We start from the raw sequence: 19,106 nt of genomic DNA, 5'->3' as shown, positions 1-19,106 counted from the left end.
ATGTGACAGCTAAAGCTTGTATGCAACTGGGTCAGGTAAAAGAAAAATGATCCCAAGAACTTCTGTATATCTACAACAGAATGGCTGAAAAATAAAAGATCCAAGGTGTTGCAATGGCCCAATGAAAGTCCACTCCTCAACTTGATCGTGACCTTCATGAGCAAATGCTGTGCATAAAAGGATGCCCACATTCCTTAATGAACAGAAGCAATGTTGTAGGGAAGAACAATCCAAAATTCATTTACAAATGTGCGAGACTCATAAAGTTTTTGCTGCAAAAGATGGTTCTTCAGGTTATTGAATCATGGGATGTGCTTAGTCTCTCACACATCTCCATTTTCGGATTAATTTTTCGTAAATAAGGACACGGTCGAATATGTTTTGTATAGGTTAGATTTAAATATTTTTAGAACCTGACAAGGAGCAGATGATTTTAATATGCCCCGATACATAAAACCTTAGGATTGAAAGAGGGTATACTTTCTTATACTGGAATTTTTATTTCTTATCTTGGTATTTACTTGTTCTTATCTGGTTTTATTTAACTTGTCCTTTTGAAAAAAAATATATTAGCATTTAGAATAAACTTTAAATAAAGAAACTTCTGCACAGATTTTTTTTTTTTTTTGAAAACATGAATCCCAGTGTGTAACAAAATTATATTAACATAAAAGTCAATTTCTTTTAAGGTCTTGGAACTGGAAACCTGTTTTATGTGTTTAACGACGATGGCATCAAAGTAATTCAACCTGTGGAATGTGAATATCAAAGACATATTAAGATGACAGAAAAAATTTTTGGAACCCAGGTAATTTTATTATGTACAGTAAATCCATTTGAACATTGTTAATCATAATGGATGGATAGAGGTTTTAAGGGAATTAAAGGAAAAAAAGGGGCAAAAATGCCTGTGAACTTGATGTAAAGTGTAGTAACTAATTTAGTAATTACCACATAGATCAACCATTTAGATAATGTCAATTTGTAACGGTAATACATAACAGGAGAAAGCATAAAACAGGCTTCCCAATTAACTGTCTACATAGAACAGTACTTTATTTGCACCTTGGAAAATCCCCTGAAATGAATACTAGAAAAACATACCACAATTTGTCTATATGAATATGTAATATTCATATAACAATTGTCATATTATAATGGTTGCAGTTTTGCTTACTGTACACTGTTATGCCCTTCAGATAGTCACCTTGCTCCTATGTCAATACTATTCTTTATTCTGTACATTGTAGCAGACTATGAACTCTATAAAAAAAGCATATATACATCTAAAAATATATATATATGTGGTTTATTACTCACAAAAAAAATTGCTTACAGGCTATGAAATAAATTGTATCTGAAATTAAATGACACGGGCAGAGCTAGAATAAGCTAAAATATGTTGTTAAAGGTTATGCTTGCAATAATACCACACTGACAGTTATGTAACAAAAATAGAGGACTACAGATTCAAAAAATGAGCCACATCCAACGTGTGTCAACTTTTCCATTCTCTGAGCAAATTAAAGTTTTATTGCCCATTTTCTTGCTATTGTAGTACATCATTTTTATTCATTTGGGAGTGCTTACAAAGCCCATGATTCCTTGTGGACTTCATTGACTTACTGTCAAATTACCTGTGTAGAATTACAACCAAAACCTGAAGAAAACATTGCCTTTGTTGGTCCTCTGTGAACTATTTTTGAATGCAAGTTTAAAAAATGAAACTTCTAAAGCACAAGGCAGCTTTAAAATATGAAGCAGTGGCTACAAAGTGCAATATATACTGTGTATGCTTTTTACTACTGAAAATAATGAAAAAGTAATATACTTTTGTTCAAATATAATTGTATATTCTACAGAAGTAGTTCTATAATTTCCTATTTTTCTTATTTGTATTGGATATATTATACTGTTTTTTTCCAGGGAGAAAACAATGAAAAGTCTAATATTTTACATTTGTACATTTTTTAGTGAACTAGTATGTGTGTAAAATAGAAATCTTGCTTTATTTAGGTGCACAGGAATTACTGTTTGTATAACATCCTTGTTTCCTTATTAGGGAAATTATATAACACGGGGCAGCAAAATGCACTCCATTTCCTGTGCTTACTGATTAGTTAGGTTGGACAACCTAGATGCTCATAAGATCTCACTTGTAATAGTGCAGTTTTTGAAATAGTATGAATAGAGGGCAAATCTTCCGAAAGGGACAAAGCATTTTGGTAACAATCGTGCCACTAACAGTCACTCCTAGGGATTCACATTTGGAATGTGATAGGAAACCCACACAAACATGAAGAGAACATACAAATCTGCAAATAGTGTCCTGGACAAAATTCAAACTTAGCGCTAAATAGGCAAGAGTGCTAGCCAAGGGTGAAGGAAAATTGACCAAATGGTACATGAGTGGCAAAAAATTCAAAAATATTTGGCAGAGATTTTACCCTTCTTTACTCTAACCAGCATTAAAATAAATATTTGCACACTTTTTTACCTTTATTCACATTTATTCCCATTTTTTTTTGTATCTGCTTGTCAGTAGACAAAGCAGTCATGTATAATTTTAATTTACTTATTTTTTAGATGAACATCTATATGTTTTTTGTTGCAGGATGAAGTGTGTCCAAAGATAGAAGGACTTGAAACTCAAAGCTGCGTATGGGCATCAGCTGTTAATGTGAAAGATAAATTTATATATGTGGCACAACCTAAACTAAACAGGGTTCTTCTTGTGGACATACAGGCACAAAAAGTTGTCCAAGTAAGTTGTGCAGCAAATTTTAGGCTGTAATGTTATTATTTTTAATTACTTATTTTAAAAACATTTAAAATATGTCTAAAATGTTCACTCCTAAAATGATTTACCATTCATATAGAAAACATAAACTACCTGTTGCTGCAACTGTATTTGATGACTGCAATACTGTAGTTTAGCAGGTCACTCCAAAACTTCCTGCATCTGTATGTTTGTACAAAATAAGAACTGGCAAACTGTCAATTCCCAAATATCAGGTTGTTACCATTGATAGATTATATTAAAGTCTATGGCTAGCAAACTTTTGAGTTAATTGCAAAGGAATGTGACCAAAGTTGCTGGGGATGTCTGGAGGTGTTTTGTTCAGCATTACACCTGCTCATCAGAACTAATTTTAGACTTCTGAGTTCTGAGTGTGTAAAAATAATTTAGTTGATACAAAGTGCATTTCTACTACTCATTGCTTTGTCTTAATAATGGCCATGGTTTATTGCATGCTGTAGGAGATTTGATAGAGGAGATTCATCACATGTGTTTCGTAGCGGTCCTCAATATTGTTCAGTTTATAAATGCAATGGTTCACTTATTTATTTTAATTCATTCAACTATTTTAATCATAAATTATGCACATGCCCATAATTTACCATTTAGAATTATTTGCAGTTTGCTATGATGTTAGGTAAATAGGACATTTCTTGATGTTTTGATGGCATGATTTTGAATTTCTTTTTTATGTCGAAGGACTGTTTAATTAAACTGTTCTTGACAATATGTTTGCTCAAGTTGTTGAACATTTCAATTCCCGAAAATTTATAACCCCATAAATACTGCTTTCTTGTTGACTAAAGTTTAGAACTGCCTGTAAATGTTCTAAGATTTATTGTGCATTTTGCTTATCAACATAGTAATAGAAAGTGAAAGAAATTGAGAAAACTCTTAAAGATTACAAGTTATACCATGAACTCAAATGATCTCACAGAACATTCTTTTGCTAAGCAACACACTTGGTGAATGATAGAAGTTACCTAATCAGGACACAGTTCAAGGTTCTTGTCACTTACATTTTGTACATTGTCAGTACCACTAATGAAAACATTGCTGAACACTCATTAAGTATCAAAGGAGCATTCCATTTATTGATTAGGTGTTATTTTTTAAGAATCATTGTACCAAACAGTGAATTTGAAGGTTGCTTTGAAAAATGCTCTTTACAGAGCTAGTATGAATTACTCACTTCTGTAGGTCCTGTATCAAGCTTTAAACTGTAGTGCCTTATCCATAAAGTACACCTGTCATGATTGGGGCAGTGGTGGCTTTGATTACTGTCTGTTTTTAAACATTCTGTTTGCATCCTGACCCACTTTAATTTTCGTAATTTAACTGTTTTTTGTCAATGACTCAAATCATTAATTATTGAGAGTCAGCATGTTAAAAGCTTTTTTAGAAACATAGGTCAGCAATAGCAGTCTCTGTGTTTTTTTCATGATATATGCTGATGCACATAAGCCCAAACGGTTCAAAAGACATTACTAATATGCTAAATTGAAATGCAGTGAGGTGCAGTTAAATGAAGTTAAATTCAATAGCAACATCTAATCGTGTAGAAAAATGTGGACTTTTGCAAATACCTGTTGTTTTTTAAAGTGGGCACAGGTTCACCCTTCAGTTAGTTTGGTTCAATGATCCCCACTATTTATTAAAAACACACTCATAAAATATATTTTATAATTTGGATCCAAAACACTAAAACATTAAAAGGAGGGAAACTTTCATAGTAATGGAAGATAACAACAGATCTGTCCAGCTAATGAACTAATTTACTGGCTCCAGGTGACATAGTACATTCAATATAGCCTGTCTAGGATAAACAACTGCTATATTTTCTTGGGGAGCTTGAAGGTTGTTCAGCTGGGATATAGGAAAGTCTTGTTGAAACAGCCCAAGAGTGCTCTTATGTGTCATCAGCAATCTCAACTAGTCATTAGTGCATTATCCTGAGGATCTATATCATTAGTTTAAATTAGCTGTTCCTAATTAGCCAGCTGGTACCTTCCTTGACAAACAAGAAAAAAATACAGTGCAGATATACTAGAAATGTTATACTAGTTAAATGTCCATCTAATTCTCCCTTTAAATAACCTTTATGCAGAGATAATCTGTTGAACAGAATTTTTGTTGACAAGTTTTGTACCTTAGCAACACATATCAAGTGAACCATATGTAAAATGAACTATAGAATAATAGCACTGTCACTGTAAAAAGAATGGAAATGTTGGATTACTGTCTAGTCTATTGATACAATGATTTATAAGTACTAAAAAATCATTTGTATATTTTAGCATCTATAGAACATGAGAAAAGATATGAATAAAATAACATGTTTTTAGACAGAAATTTTATTTTGGAATATTCTGTATTATTATTATTATTATTATTATTATTATTATTAAGCTTTTCTATGAAGCGCCAACATATTATGCAGCACTGTACAATACATAAGTTTCAGATGACATATTTAAATGTACAAATGGGAGGAGAAGCAGACCCTGCCCAAAAGAGCTTACAGTATAGGAATGTGTATGCATTACATGGTCAAAAGCAGCCATATCTGTATTGCTATAAACATAACTAGGTCGGATTGGCCAGACATTCTATTTGGTTTTCAGTTCAATATTCAGTTACTAAAGGGGAACTAAACCTGCACTGCTCACCTATCTCCACCATCTTCCTCCTTTTCTTTGTCCTCCTTACAATCTTCGGCCATGTTAATTGGCAAACACTACTCAGCTTATTTGACAGTTTCCCGGCGTGATCAGGCAGGTGGGATAGATTTTTGCAGAAGGAACATAATCATCTACATTAATGACCTGTCTGATCCTGTTATTTTCAATCTGGGACTTTAGTTTAATTTTAATAAGTACATCAGAGAGGCCCATAACAGGGAAATATGCAGAGGGGCTGCATGACAGGCGTGCTCGGACTGCCCAAGAGAAGGGGAGAAAGGGTTAGGAATTACAGAAAAAGGAGGGGGTAGAGAGAGAGCCGGGTTGGAAGTAAAGGGGGTGGAGAGAAGAAAGGGTAAAAGGAGGCAGAAACGTAAGTTAAGGATAGTTTTTTAAAGGAAGAAATTTGACCCCCCCCCCACCCGCCCTGTTATAAGGAGTGGGGTAGGCGCTTGAGGATTGGTGTAAGGTAAGAGTCCTGGGTATATTATGGTGGGGTCCCTTTTTAAGTGGTGAAGGGTAGAGGCCCCTGAGGTGGTGCTGTGCTGCTAGGGGCCAGAATGGCATGATGGTATTGGTTATGATTGGAGATGTAATGGTGTTGTGGACTTTACCTTCCAAACCTGCATCCTAGTTGTTTGGGTTAAAATGGTTGGTTCTGTTAAGAATTGGTTTATGATATTTTATTTTGTTATTTATTTTTTGTTTATTTTAAGTGTATGTTACAGATTAATGTGCATAGTTAAATTTATGGAAATTGTTAAATTGTTAATTTATTGTTAAATAAACGTCTGCTTGCCAGCCATTTTAGATGCAACAGTTTGCAGTGTGTTATTGGGAAGAGTGTAAGAAAGGGGGGGCTGGCAAGTGAGAGTGGGGAGGGGTTTAGGTGTGGGGGGAAGTTTGGGGACAAAGGTCTGAGCTACCATAGTCATGTGATTTTTCCTGTTTTTCCCTTTTTTTAATTGCTAAGCTAAGGCATTGCTGTTAATGGGAAGCTGCTAAGTCCAATACCTGTTAGGGTTTTTGTGTGCAACAATGTGTTTAGTATCCTTTCACACCCTCTAATAACAAAGGGTGGTCAAAACATTGCTCAAACTGGGGGGCCACCACCATGGCCACCACCATGGCCACCACCATGTCTCATGACACTACATCAGCCCTTTAGTTTTAGATGCCTTTGGAATGGGTGAAAGTTGTTTAACTTGCACCTTCTTTTGCAGCTCATGTGAATCCTGAGTGTTTATAATGATTTTTATTAATCTGCTTGTTTGTTTCCTCCAATTGCATGTTCATTGCTGTGTATTGCAAAGATTTTGATTAGGGGTTAACTTTCACATTTCACCAGATAGCAGCCTCCTATTTGTTCTAAACGCTCACATGACTGTCCCTAGTACAAGTGGCTTTTTTTTGGAGGATCCTATATTATTTAAATCTTTGCTATTATTTGAAAGTCTATGGGGTCATCATGTTAACTTCTCCATGGTAACCTTTGAGAGCAGTACACTTTAAATCCCAGAGTCCATTTTAAAGATAATTCCTCTCCTTGAAATGTAATACATGATATATATATATACCAGTAAATTAAAATGTACAGATATTGGGATATCTGCTGTAAGACATTTGAACAGAAATAGAGTAAAAAAAATAAATAAATGGAAGTATGCTTTGATAAACATTTCATTTTGTAAAGAGTCCCAGGCTGAAATGGGCAGTCATTCTCCATGTTTGACCTTCTTTATTAGTGAAGCCTTATCTCTAAGAGATAGATAGGTTAGTGTGTTTTTTAATTTAGAGCAAAAATGTCAGCTCAGTGTCATGCTATAAGTAACCCTTGTGGACTGACCTATCCTACCTAAACACACGGCTGAAAACTGACACACTTGGGGTGCAGGAGGGTAAATATGTCAGTCAACAAAGATTTTACTTCACGAAAATCTTATAGCATCTTGGTTAAATGACATTTTTTTGAGTGGGCAGACAAAAAACAGCATTAAAGACTGTCATTCTGTTAGAAAATTATGCTCTGACAGGTATATAATACAAGCAGAAGGGAAAAAAGCTAAACAGTAATTTTGTAATGTTACAAAAATCTACAGCTGACTGGTTCTCCTTTAATAGGTCTGACAATATAAGAAGACCTATGGCTGTATTCAGTGGAAAGCTGTTAGTTGCTAAATAATAATTGCAGATGCCCATAGGACTGCTGCAGAGTAAATCTTGATCCTTTGATAATAATACCTTTGCTGACCTCTTATTCTGGATATTTTAACTCATGTGTTGGATGTCATACATTTCCAATGACTCTAATACTTCCTGAACCACTGCCCTAAAAAAAACTATGCAGGAGTTCTGAGTTCATCTAATGTTCCCAATGTGCCGAATAGCTGTGGGTCATTGACTTACAAAGTTTTCATGTCAGAGAAAGTCCACTTGCCTTTTCAAAAGAAGGTTGGCAATGGTAGTCACATAATTTATTTCAGTACAGGTTTTTTCTTAAATCAAAATTTAAACCTATTAGATTTAGGTGAGTTTTATAGAGGAATTCTGCACTTTCTTCTTCTTTTCATTTTTAATCATCATTAGCATGAATCTTCAAAGTGTTGTAACCTTAGAAACTGAGATTTTAGATTACTGAAATAATTAATATAAATGGCAAATTATGACTTGTTCCACCTTTGCTTTGCAGACATAATAGAAAACACTACATGACAGCTCGGTTTGATTTATGACTAGTAATAACCTATATGATATGATATTTACCTATTTCTTCTAAAGATTCACAAATATTACTTTATTTTCTAGGCAGTAAACACAGATCCTATCCCAGTGAAACTACATTATGACAAGTCACATGACCAAGTCTGGGTATTAAGTTGGGGCAACATGGAGAAAACATCTTCTACTTTACAGGTATGTTTACATCAGTAATTTATCATTAATTATTATCAGTGATATTTTTTTACATTGATGAAAAGAATAAATAAATTCCAGGTGCAACAAAATAAACATAAATTGTATGGGGGCAGCTAAATGTTCTGTAATAAATGAGACCCCATTCTTTCCCTCAGCATTGGAGGGACATGCTCTTTTCCCCACAGACTTTTTTCCCAAATAGATTATTGGAGTTTGTTGGTGGTTATTATAAACCTGTGTAACCTCATTGACCATATTTGGGAATCCCATTGACCATCATCTGGGATTTCCAGGCCCATCATTGTCCTTTGTACCCTGCTGACATAGTCTAAAGGTCAAGCAGTGCATTATGCGTTACAAATTTACCCAGTTGAATTCATCATAATTTAGGTGGTCTGATGAACCTCGACCTGTGAGATTTGATTTCAACCCAAGATATGCTTAAACCTTATCCCTAAGATGTTTTAAACTGTAGTTATATTCAGATTGACCTACATGGAATTAATAGCTGTCCAGAAATAAATGCTATAGATAACTGAATCAATTATATAAACTCAGTTAACCAAACATTTTCTATGCAAAAACATAGGTAATATGTGTGTACGCTCTACCTTAATTTCTTATAGTGACCTCAACAAAAAAAGTTCCACTAAATAATAAAGAAATTACAAAACAGATATCAGTAAGCATTTTGGGTGATTAAAATCAGTGGAAAACTAATATACACAGGGGGATATTAAGCTGGGAATGTGCAGGGGTGCTTGAGATTAGGTGACTGATACTCAGTAAATGCTTGCTAATATAAAAGAGGGCCATTGTAGGCATTTTCTAAATAGTAGCATCTTTTAGTTATTAGAAAGAAATAAAAATTAGGCCCAAATTTATTTTGAGTGCAATCATGTGGTTGATCCTGTTTCCAAGTCTCCTATACCTTTTTCCCTGCAAACATATGCAAGATGATAAAAACAATTTACTGTTCCTCACATTTCTTTTCAAAAGAATTTACTTCAAAGTCTTTAAAGAATATTAGATAAGCTTACAAATAGTTTTCAAAGCATGCAGAGATCAAACACTTTCAATAGCTGTAAAGAGCTATAGAACTGTTAAAATCCCATCTTTTCTCAGTGGGTTTTATATTCCATATAAAAAAAGAGAAATGTTGTCATGTATAATTGTAATATCTAGTCCTATGAGCAGCTACTTAATAATTCTGTTTAATGACTTGATCATTATATTTGCACATTTGTCTTTCTTTTAGAAAAAAAATGAATCACTTTTAAAACAGACAAAGGAATCAATTGTCTCATTCATCATTAGCTAAATGCAATTTCTAGAAGGGTTTTAAATTTGTTTAAAGCTTTTTTACAAAATTCTATAGCTGAGTTTTCTTTACACGCCATGAAGGGTCTATGGCCAATTTCAAAACAAACCTGCATTCACTAGTTGAACAGTTTAAACTTTTTGTATGGTAGAATATTTTAATTTGCTTTCGAAAATATTTACCATTCCTACATTTCTAGGCTCTGAGATTGATTAAATAAAGCAATGATGAATGTTTGCTTGCTATGACTCATTACGTATTGTATGTCAATAGCCACAGTGCTTACAATTCAACCATGATAAAAGCACTTTATCAAACCGTACATTAGCCTAATTTAGGAATAAAATAAAGTTGTGTTCATTTTAAATATCCAGTCATGTGCAGAAGGAAAAAAAACATGTTTTTGCCTTGCACATAAATAATTCAAAGAAAAACCGTTTTACTTTATTCAAAAAGTTATGGGAATATTAGAAGGAAAACCAGGGACTGTAGGACTTTGGAGCTGGCCAAATGAGTGAAAGGGTGGGTTCCTTGGCCCAACCCTGATTTGGTCAGTCAGAGGCTGAGAAAGGCAGCCAGAGGGTTCCAGGCTGAGAGGAAGTCAGTTCCAGGCTGTGAAGGGAGCCAGAATCTGTTCCAGTCAGGAGAAGGGAGCAAGAGTGGGTTCCAGGCTGCATGAGAGGTGACAGAGCTCCAGGGAAGCCAGCGGACAAACAAGACTTGAACTGTGAGTGAAACAGTGTTGATATTGAGTGTTAGAAAGACAGGGCACCCAGTGAGGTAGCTAGATGCTGGACTTTAACTTTAAAGTGCTGGAGAGTGTGCTGTAACACTGGGCTAAAGAAAAAAATACTGTTGTTCTTTTGGACTTTTGGAGTCTCCTGCCTATTATCTGCCCTGTAAGCATGCCGTAACAACATAACCCCCAGTAATATACCACAATATATATATATATATATATATATATAAAAATATATATATATCCTAAAAACCATAGTCGATACAATCATTTCGATGAAATTCCTAAAAATCATATGCTAGTAATTGGCAACATTTTTGAATCTATTACCAGCTCTATTTCAAGTTTGGTGGATCCCCAAAGTTCTACCATGATAGTATATGTTCTCCAGTCTTGGAGATCTTTGTTACAAACATACATAGGGCCTGATTCATCAAACTGAGGAAGCTGATGTGTCCTGTTTTTTTTTTTTAGCATATCTCAGTGCAATGACCTTACCTGCTGAGGATACATTAATAAACATCCTATGATACAACAACCAGCCAGTACTCAGATAGCTGTTCACTTATATACAGCTATTGGAAACTAACTGTTATGATTTCAAATTATGTGGTTGCCAATTACGGTGGTCATTTGACTTACATTGCACTTGGCTCACATTGCCATACTTCAAAGCTTTTATAAGGTTAGTCAAGCTTACCTATCCATACTGACACTGCCTAACTTGGCCATAGCATTTATGGCATGGCAATATCCAGTTTTTATTTTATTATATATCCATATTTTTTTCTTTTTATTAGATGTTTGTGCAATCCTCTTATGTTTGCTTCATCTTTTGGAATCTCCTACATACCTGACTCCTGACAATATTTTTGGAGTTTTAGTTCCTTAATGACAGTTTGTAGTAGCAATTTAGCAGGAGGGAGGTCAGTATAGCTACTGTTATTGGATGAAGGAACTTCTAGCCCTGGTGTCAGCCAGCTGCATAATCTAGTTTATACTTTTTATTGTTTAATATTAATGAGAATTATCATATAAACTTTAAATTCTGATTTAAAAACATCAAATTCATACCATTACACTGCAAGGCTTTTTGATTTTATGGTTACTTGTGAGAACTTAATACAAAATATATACCAGAAAAGTTTAAACAAATGTTAGTATTCAGTTTTTAGGTTGCAAGTTTCTCAACTTTATTTGTCACTTTTATGCAAACAGTGAGCACATCAATAATCTGCTTAGAATAGCATTGTACTTTTTCACTTTTGTTGAAATAATAAAACCTCATAAAAAGTAACATAAAGAAGCAGCATATTATGAGTCATATAATAGACACTGTACAAATTTAGCAAAGGCTATTGCTTTCTTGGGAGACATTAACTGGGCATTCTTAATGCATCATCATGTGAAACATGTGTTCACTATAAGCATTAAGCTAAACAAAGTGTAAGCAGTAATTTTTGCCAATTATAACAAGGCATAAAACTACTGAACTATTCTCCCATTATGTGTTACTTAGATATGTTTTTAATGTAGGTACAGTATACAAAAGGTACATGTAATACAAAATTAACATGTCATGGTTTTGTACACCTAGTAGGTAACCACAAATCTGGCAACTGGAAGAACATTTTAGGATTTGTCATTTGCACTAGGGCAGGGGTCAGGAACCTTTTTGGCTGAGAGAGCCATAAAGACCACATATTTTAAAATGTAATTCCATTAGAGCCAACTAAAAAACTAAATAAATAATAAAATAATATACTATAATACATAATATAATAAAATAATAATAAATAAAAAACTAAATAAACTAAATGCTTAAAACTAAATACAAGTAAATGTGTGCATTTTATGTTATGTTGTTGCTAACCAATGAATGAATGAATAAAGTACTTCTTACCATTAATTGTGACTTCTGGTGCTGCATGGTTTTGCTGATGGCTCCGTGTTTGGACGGCTGCCAGTGGAGGACGATGCGGCTTTTAGGCCCGTTCGGCCGCGGATGCTGAGGGGCAAGGTAGGGTGGGTCCCAAGGATGCCAGATGCGATGTGGAGAACGGTGTGGCCTGCGCTTGGCGGATAGAAGACATGTTCTAAGGCTTAGAGCATGTCTTCTATCCGCCGAGCGCAGGCCACGCCCCTGTTACTTTTTTTTTATTAAAGATTTGGCAGCGAGCCAGATGCAGCCATCAAAAGAGCCACATCTGGCTCGCGAGCCATAGGTTGCCGACCCCTGCACTAGGGTAAAAAATAACTTTAATCTCCAGATGAATCGACAGCAAAAAGTAACAAATGTAAAAAATATGCTAGTAGCTAGGGACTACAGGCGAATTTTGTGACATAAAAATCTAATTTTTTGTGGAAATTTTTTTAAAAATGTTGCTCGTTTTTGCGGCAGGGTCTTATCTGCTGATAATGATAGTTTCTTTTGTCATCCCCATTAGTAGTTTCTTAATGCTGCAACTGTCTTATAGCACAATGAGGCAGAAGCTACATTATCACACAGCACAGACTTCTTTTTTTTTATTGATTTTTTAAAACATTTTTCATGCTGTGCTGCATAATATCTCTGTTTATCACAGCTTAAAGGTAAACAAAACATAGTCTGTTGTTCCTGTGTTTGTGATGTTTAGTTTACAATAAAAACATGTATACTATTATAAATCACAGAAGTTGCAACCTTGCGATTCTCCATTACTACATCCAAAACAAATTCAAACACCAGTTAAAGTCTGCTAATCATCTTTATTTAACTTTAAATGACAGGTCCTGCTATTTAACTTACTAACGTCTCTGCAAACACTAACCACATTAACGCTCCCCCCTACCTTTTTTATGATTTTAAAGATGAACGATTAATGAAATTGAAAAAGTTTCTGTAATAGTCCTTTGCAACTAAAATTGCAGCCTTCAAAAACAATAGAAATTGCAATAATTTTGCCTTCTCATTCATTAATTTTTTCAAAAAAAATTGCCAGTTTTGTTCATCATTATTAGAATGCTATACGATAAAACAAATTTTGGATACCATTTTAACAAGAAACCTGTGATTTTAATAGACAACCTGAATGAAAAGATTGTGCCTTTCATAAGACAGGCTAGCCCACTCTTTGAGCTTTTTGGAAAGAATAATGGTTAAGGTACTGTGAATGACTTCAGAGATTTCAGTAAAGATCAGTTTTGTACCTGATTCATTATAAAGAATCCATTATAAAGAAAATTCCTTCGATTGGCAACTCTATGTGGACCATTATTACTTTAAAAACAAATATCAATTACATTTTCCTATGGAAAGCCTAGCCCTACACCTCCTACCTAAAATGTCTTACTTTATTCTAGTTGCAATGATGGAAGCCTAAATAATCAATAGTAGGGGACAGCTCTTTGACACTGGAGTCAGAATGATATTTTCATGTCAGAATATTCTGGGATTCGATGGAACCAGAATCGTGCTTTAGCAAAATTCTGGCCAGGTATAAAGATGCCTGGCATTGTCCACAATACTATGTAAGTTGAGGTTTAGTTTAAGATATAGTTTAGTTAAACATAGTGTTTAGTTAAAAAAATTATACAAAAAAATCAATACTTAAAAGTAGATACTTTTTTGTTTCTCTGTGTAACTTACGCAGTTGTAAAACTACAAAAATCACAAATTTTAACATATCATCAAAATGTAATAGGTGATGTGATTTACAGTGTGACAATTGGAAAACAATAGGATAAAATAAAACTAAGTAAAACAATAAAAAAATGAAACTAAGTAAAACAATAAAAAAAATGATTTAAAAGGACACAATAACTGAATAACATACAGGCAAGGAAAAAAGCTTTTATTGTTAAACACATAGTGAAATATCCCTTCTAACTGACTTTATTAGGCAAATACTACAGTTTTCTGGCCACAAATTACTTCTAAAGTAGTTATATTTAAAACTAAATGGAGAAAGTAGCCTGGTCATTGGTTGCTCATAGATAGATCAAAGTATTATTGCTTATTGAAATATGTTTGACTTTCATGTTATGGTCTTTTGGCTAAAATATGTTATATATATTATGCTTATGTTCTTGTTTTTTAAATCTTTTTATCATTTGTAGGTTATTACACAAGCAAGTGGAAGTGTTGCTCATCATACCATTCATACCCAGCCAGTTGGAAAGCATTTTGACAGAGTTGATGACTTTTTCATTCCAAGTACAACGCTGATAATTAATCATATCAGGTACAAAAAGTAGCTCTGATCTTAAGAGAAAAAGTTAAGTGTTATAAATGAGTGTGTATTTTGTTAGGAAGACTCAATTTAACATTCTTTTAAAATAAAATCATCATCATTTTCTTTGAAATTAAATGTCAGTATGGATGCACAGTTAACAAACTGCAAGGAATTCTGAAGGTAAAGTTAAAAAATAAAATATTTACTCATGATTGTTGAACTCTTTCAAATGTCAGGAGATCATATAGTTGGTATTTATTAAAATGGCATACATACTTAATGTATTCTGCTAAAAAGAGTTAACTGCATTGTACAAGTTACATGCAAAGGGCAAACAAGAGTAAATGACCTTTGTAAAATATCACATAACATCTACATATAATGTGACATGCAGCATGGAATTGAGAAACCATTACAATTACTGTGTCATTGTTTTATTTTTTGTTTAAACACATTTCATCTTACATTTTTGACATACATTTATTTCATACATGGTAAAGATTTACCAAGGAATGCTTGATTCAAAACTTGGATGGAACTGTATGCTAAAATATTTGTATTTCTTCATTCATTTATGTAATTAAATTTGGCATTAGCTGTTGATCTCTGTAAAAACAATATGCATTTTACAACAGCTGGCACAGAGTAACAGGGAACATAGTAAGGGGAGCTGAGAGTTCCACCCCAGTAATCATATTTTTACAAATACAAATAAAAATGTGTTTGGGGATTTCCCTTTTCCATATTCCTGTGTACTCCATCCCAATATCTCAGTTTTACTGTATTATACAACAAGTATACAGATGTGCCCTGTGCTCCAGTGACACTTTGTGTTTCAGTGACCCTTTGTGCTCTACTAACTTCTGTACTTCAGTGACCCTACATGCTCCAGTGACCCTGTATTACTGGGTCTAGAGTCCCCTTGTGCTCCAGTGGCCCTGTGTTTCAAAGACCACTGTACTCCACTGATGTTTCATATTAGTATTGAAAATGGAATATTTAAATATTGAATTTTGTGAAAATACATTTCTCAATTTTGCCTAATATATATATACTAAATTATAAGAGCTAATATTTTAATTGTAATTTTTACTGATCTACTCCTCCATACACAATATTGATCATTGCCATTTGTGAAAATTGACTGCAATGAGAGTATAGTATCATAAACATTAATTAGCACTACATCCTATATAAGTGTATAGAGTCTATAACATAGGTATAACTGTATTTTTACATACAGAAAAGTCATAATATTTTCATCCCCGACACCACTGCTATATTTTTAATGCTGTAAACACAGTGCTACCATTCTAAAATATATGAATAAAATGTAACATATTTTGAGGTTCAAAAAGTTTTAGAATAATCTTAACAGCCTTAATTATAAAATAATATTACACAATAGTTTTACAATGTAAACTAAATAAATATGAGATACTGACATTTTGCATTTTAACTTGTTGTTTTGACTTATATGTCAGGCTAAACAATAATATAATAAATATTAAAATAATCCAACAAGCCTAATGTGTATTTTAACTATTATACGCATTTGTCCAATTTCAATCAATCCAAAAAAGCAAGGGTTTTGTTTATATGGTTACACAGAAATCCAAGCAACTTAACTCATAGTTCATAGAACTCATGGACTTTTGCATTCACACCTCAAAGTTTATTTCTTTTTGGTAAAGTTGTGGCATCATCAGGATTTGATAAGCTTAAACTAATTAGGAACTGAAATGGTTTATATCAGATCCTTTGAAACTACTACCACACTGAATAATTTTCCTGGACCTCATCCAATAGATCCTATGTTAGGGTCTCCAGCTTTCTATTGTGTCCTACAAGACCATGTGATAATATATATATTATAGATATACATTTTTTACTAACATAAATACATTCATTTTTAGTAACACGATTCTACTACTTCTAAAGTCACTCAAACTATTCATCTAGACTTGTGCACACTAAATGTCATCTTGCATGTGTGCATTTTCCCTATTTTAAAAACATATAAGAGTACTAATTTAGTAATAACATAAACAAATAAAAAAGCAGAGACTTAGAAATTTAAACCATTATTGGAATAAACTGTTTAACATAAAATAAGAACAAAGCAGATTTTTTTTTATTGTAGGTTAGTTTATTACCTCATACATATGTTTAAAAAGAAAAATATATTGTTTAAGCAAAAGAGAAATGTGAGCTTTTTTATTTATGAAAAGCTTAATAGAATGCCTAGCAGGTAAAAAATCTATTACTTGTAGCCTTCTATTATCTAGCAGTGAACAAAGACATTATGTCTTTAGGTATTAATCGTTTAGCTGACAGCTTACCATCCTTTGTAAACTCTGTAACATGCTCGACTAAATATCAGACAGAACCACATCCATAGAAAAGAATGTGTCCCTGACAGAATTAATCATACTGAAGTCAGTAGGAGCCCAGGTCTGAGGCATTTTAATTGGTTACAGAACACAACATTGCCTATTACAAGTCAGACTGTAAAGTCATTATTAGGATTGGAATGTATAGTAACAATTTCAAGTCAATAACCAGCCAGTCTGCATGAGAAACTCATGGCTTTCTTTGTATTAAATTATACCTGTACTGGATATTTACATAATTTTGCTAATTTGTCATATTGTAAGACACATAAGATGTTTGAAATATAATAGATTGCTTTCCAACCCACTTATTTTATTCTTTCAGGTTTGGATTCATCCTTCATAAAGAAGAAGCAGCTCTTTTAAAAATCGATCTGGAAACCATGTCCTACATCAAGACAGTCAGTTTAAAAGATTACAATTGTATTCCTCAGTCCTTGGCTTACACTCACCTTGGAGGATATTATTTTATTCATTGCAAACCTGACACAACAGGAGCTATCCTTCCACAAGTTATAGTGGATAGTGTTACTGATGCTGTCATTGGCTATAACAAGGACGTAACTGGCCTCCCATATGTCTCCCCAGATGGACATTACCTTGTCAGCATTGATGACATTAAAGGAATCATGAGAGTACAATTGATAACAATCCAAGGAGAAATTAGGGATTTATTTGACATTCATACCAATCTGCATATATCTGATGTGGCCTTTCAATCATCATTCATAGAAGCTCATCAATACAACGTCTATGCAAGTTCAAGCACACAAACAGATGTACTCTTTGTAGAACTCTCATCTGGCAAGGTGAAAATGATAAAGAGCCTTAAAGAACCAGTCAAACTAGAAGAATGGCCATGGAGCTTCACAAATCGAATTATCATAGAGAGTGGCCTCTTTGGACAATACCTAATGACACCCTCTAAGGATTCTCTGTTTATTCTAGATGGAAGACTCAACAAATTAAACTGTGAGATCACTGAAGTCGAAAAAGGCAACACAATCGTCTGGGTTGAGGAAGCGTAGGATTTGCAGCTTAACGTTTTCAATATTTCCTTTTTTTTCAGTGGGAATAATTATTTCTTTTAGGTTTGCAAATGTTTGCAGATTTACATATTTTAAATAATTTTGCAGAACCCAAAAGGTTTTTAATTTTCTTTCATATTTTAGTGAGTTGCACTTAACTGTTTACTAATTAGCACTACACACAAATTGTACAATTATATACCTTTGTATAGTTTTCAAAAAATTATGTCTAAAAAAACAAAAATACAAAATATGTTTTCCAGAAACAAAAATAAGGAATTGAGTTCATTACTGGGAAATGTTTCTGTTTCATTAATCAAAAGTATGTTTGACATTTTTAGAAACATCTAAGTCTTGTCCCTAAGTTGTTTGTGCCTTGGGTGGAAAATTTTATAAGAAACAAACAAAAAAAATAACTTGTTTGCTGTTCATGTTGTAAATTGAACCCAAGCACTTAGTTATCATAAATCAAAAGTCCAAAATCATAAATGATGTCATTATTATTTTTTTCCACTTTTTGTTAATACAGTAGTAAGATGCACTACTGCCATAACATTATGTAGGTTTTTGACAGTTCTCTTTTTCATTCATTTTTCAGGAACTGATTTCAGGTATAATAACACAGAGGATGATTTTTCAGTGAATTTTTAATTTCATTTATATTACTTATAATTTTAAGGATGTTGCAAGGTGATTGTTTCATACTTTTACAAATAATAACAAAAATGTCAACCAATGAACATGTGCAGTGAAATATCTTGTATTTTCTTCTTTTAAGCATTATTCTCTTTTTTTTCCATTACATATGTATTTAAATTTAAAACTTTTGGAAAGTTCCCTATCTTATCCACTAGCAGATCTTTTACTTTTCTATGTAGTTTTTTAATTATTTTAACAAACTTGTGCTTTATGAGAAGATTGGGAGGATATACATGAACATACTACTAAGGACAAGCTGAAATACAGAGATAAAGTCATTGCAGGGCAAGCACAATATATACAAGTACACTATTA

General features: G+C 33.3%; 1 protein-coding gene across 1 annotated transcript in view; it reads left to right on the top strand.

Annotated features, from left to right (window-relative positions):
• FSTL5 (follistatin like 5) overlaps positions 1-19,100 on the top strand; it is a gene marked incomplete at its 5' end in the record, with an annotated part of 136,636 nt that extends 117,536 nt beyond the window's left edge. The window contains 5 exons of the mRNA XM_072406841.1: positions 690-808; positions 2,615-2,764; positions 8,287-8,394; positions 14,556-14,680; positions 17,390-19,100. Of these exons, the coding sequence (XP_072262942.1) occupies positions 690-808; positions 2,615-2,764; positions 8,287-8,394; positions 14,556-14,680; positions 17,390-18,092 (1,205 nt within the window). The remainder of the gene's footprint in view (positions 1-689; positions 809-2,614; positions 2,765-8,286; positions 8,395-14,555; positions 14,681-17,389) is intronic.
• Positions 19,101-19,106: the final 6 nt, after the last annotated feature.

Source organism: Pyxicephalus adspersus, chromosome 3, assembly GCF_032062135.1.
Source record: "Pyxicephalus adspersus chromosome 3, UCB_Pads_2.0, whole genome shotgun sequence".
Taxonomy (NCBI): Eukaryota; Metazoa; Chordata; class Amphibia; order Anura; family Pyxicephalidae; genus Pyxicephalus; species Pyxicephalus adspersus.
Note: the sequence above shows the minus strand (reverse complement) of the source record. Positions and strands in the feature narration are given on the sequence as shown.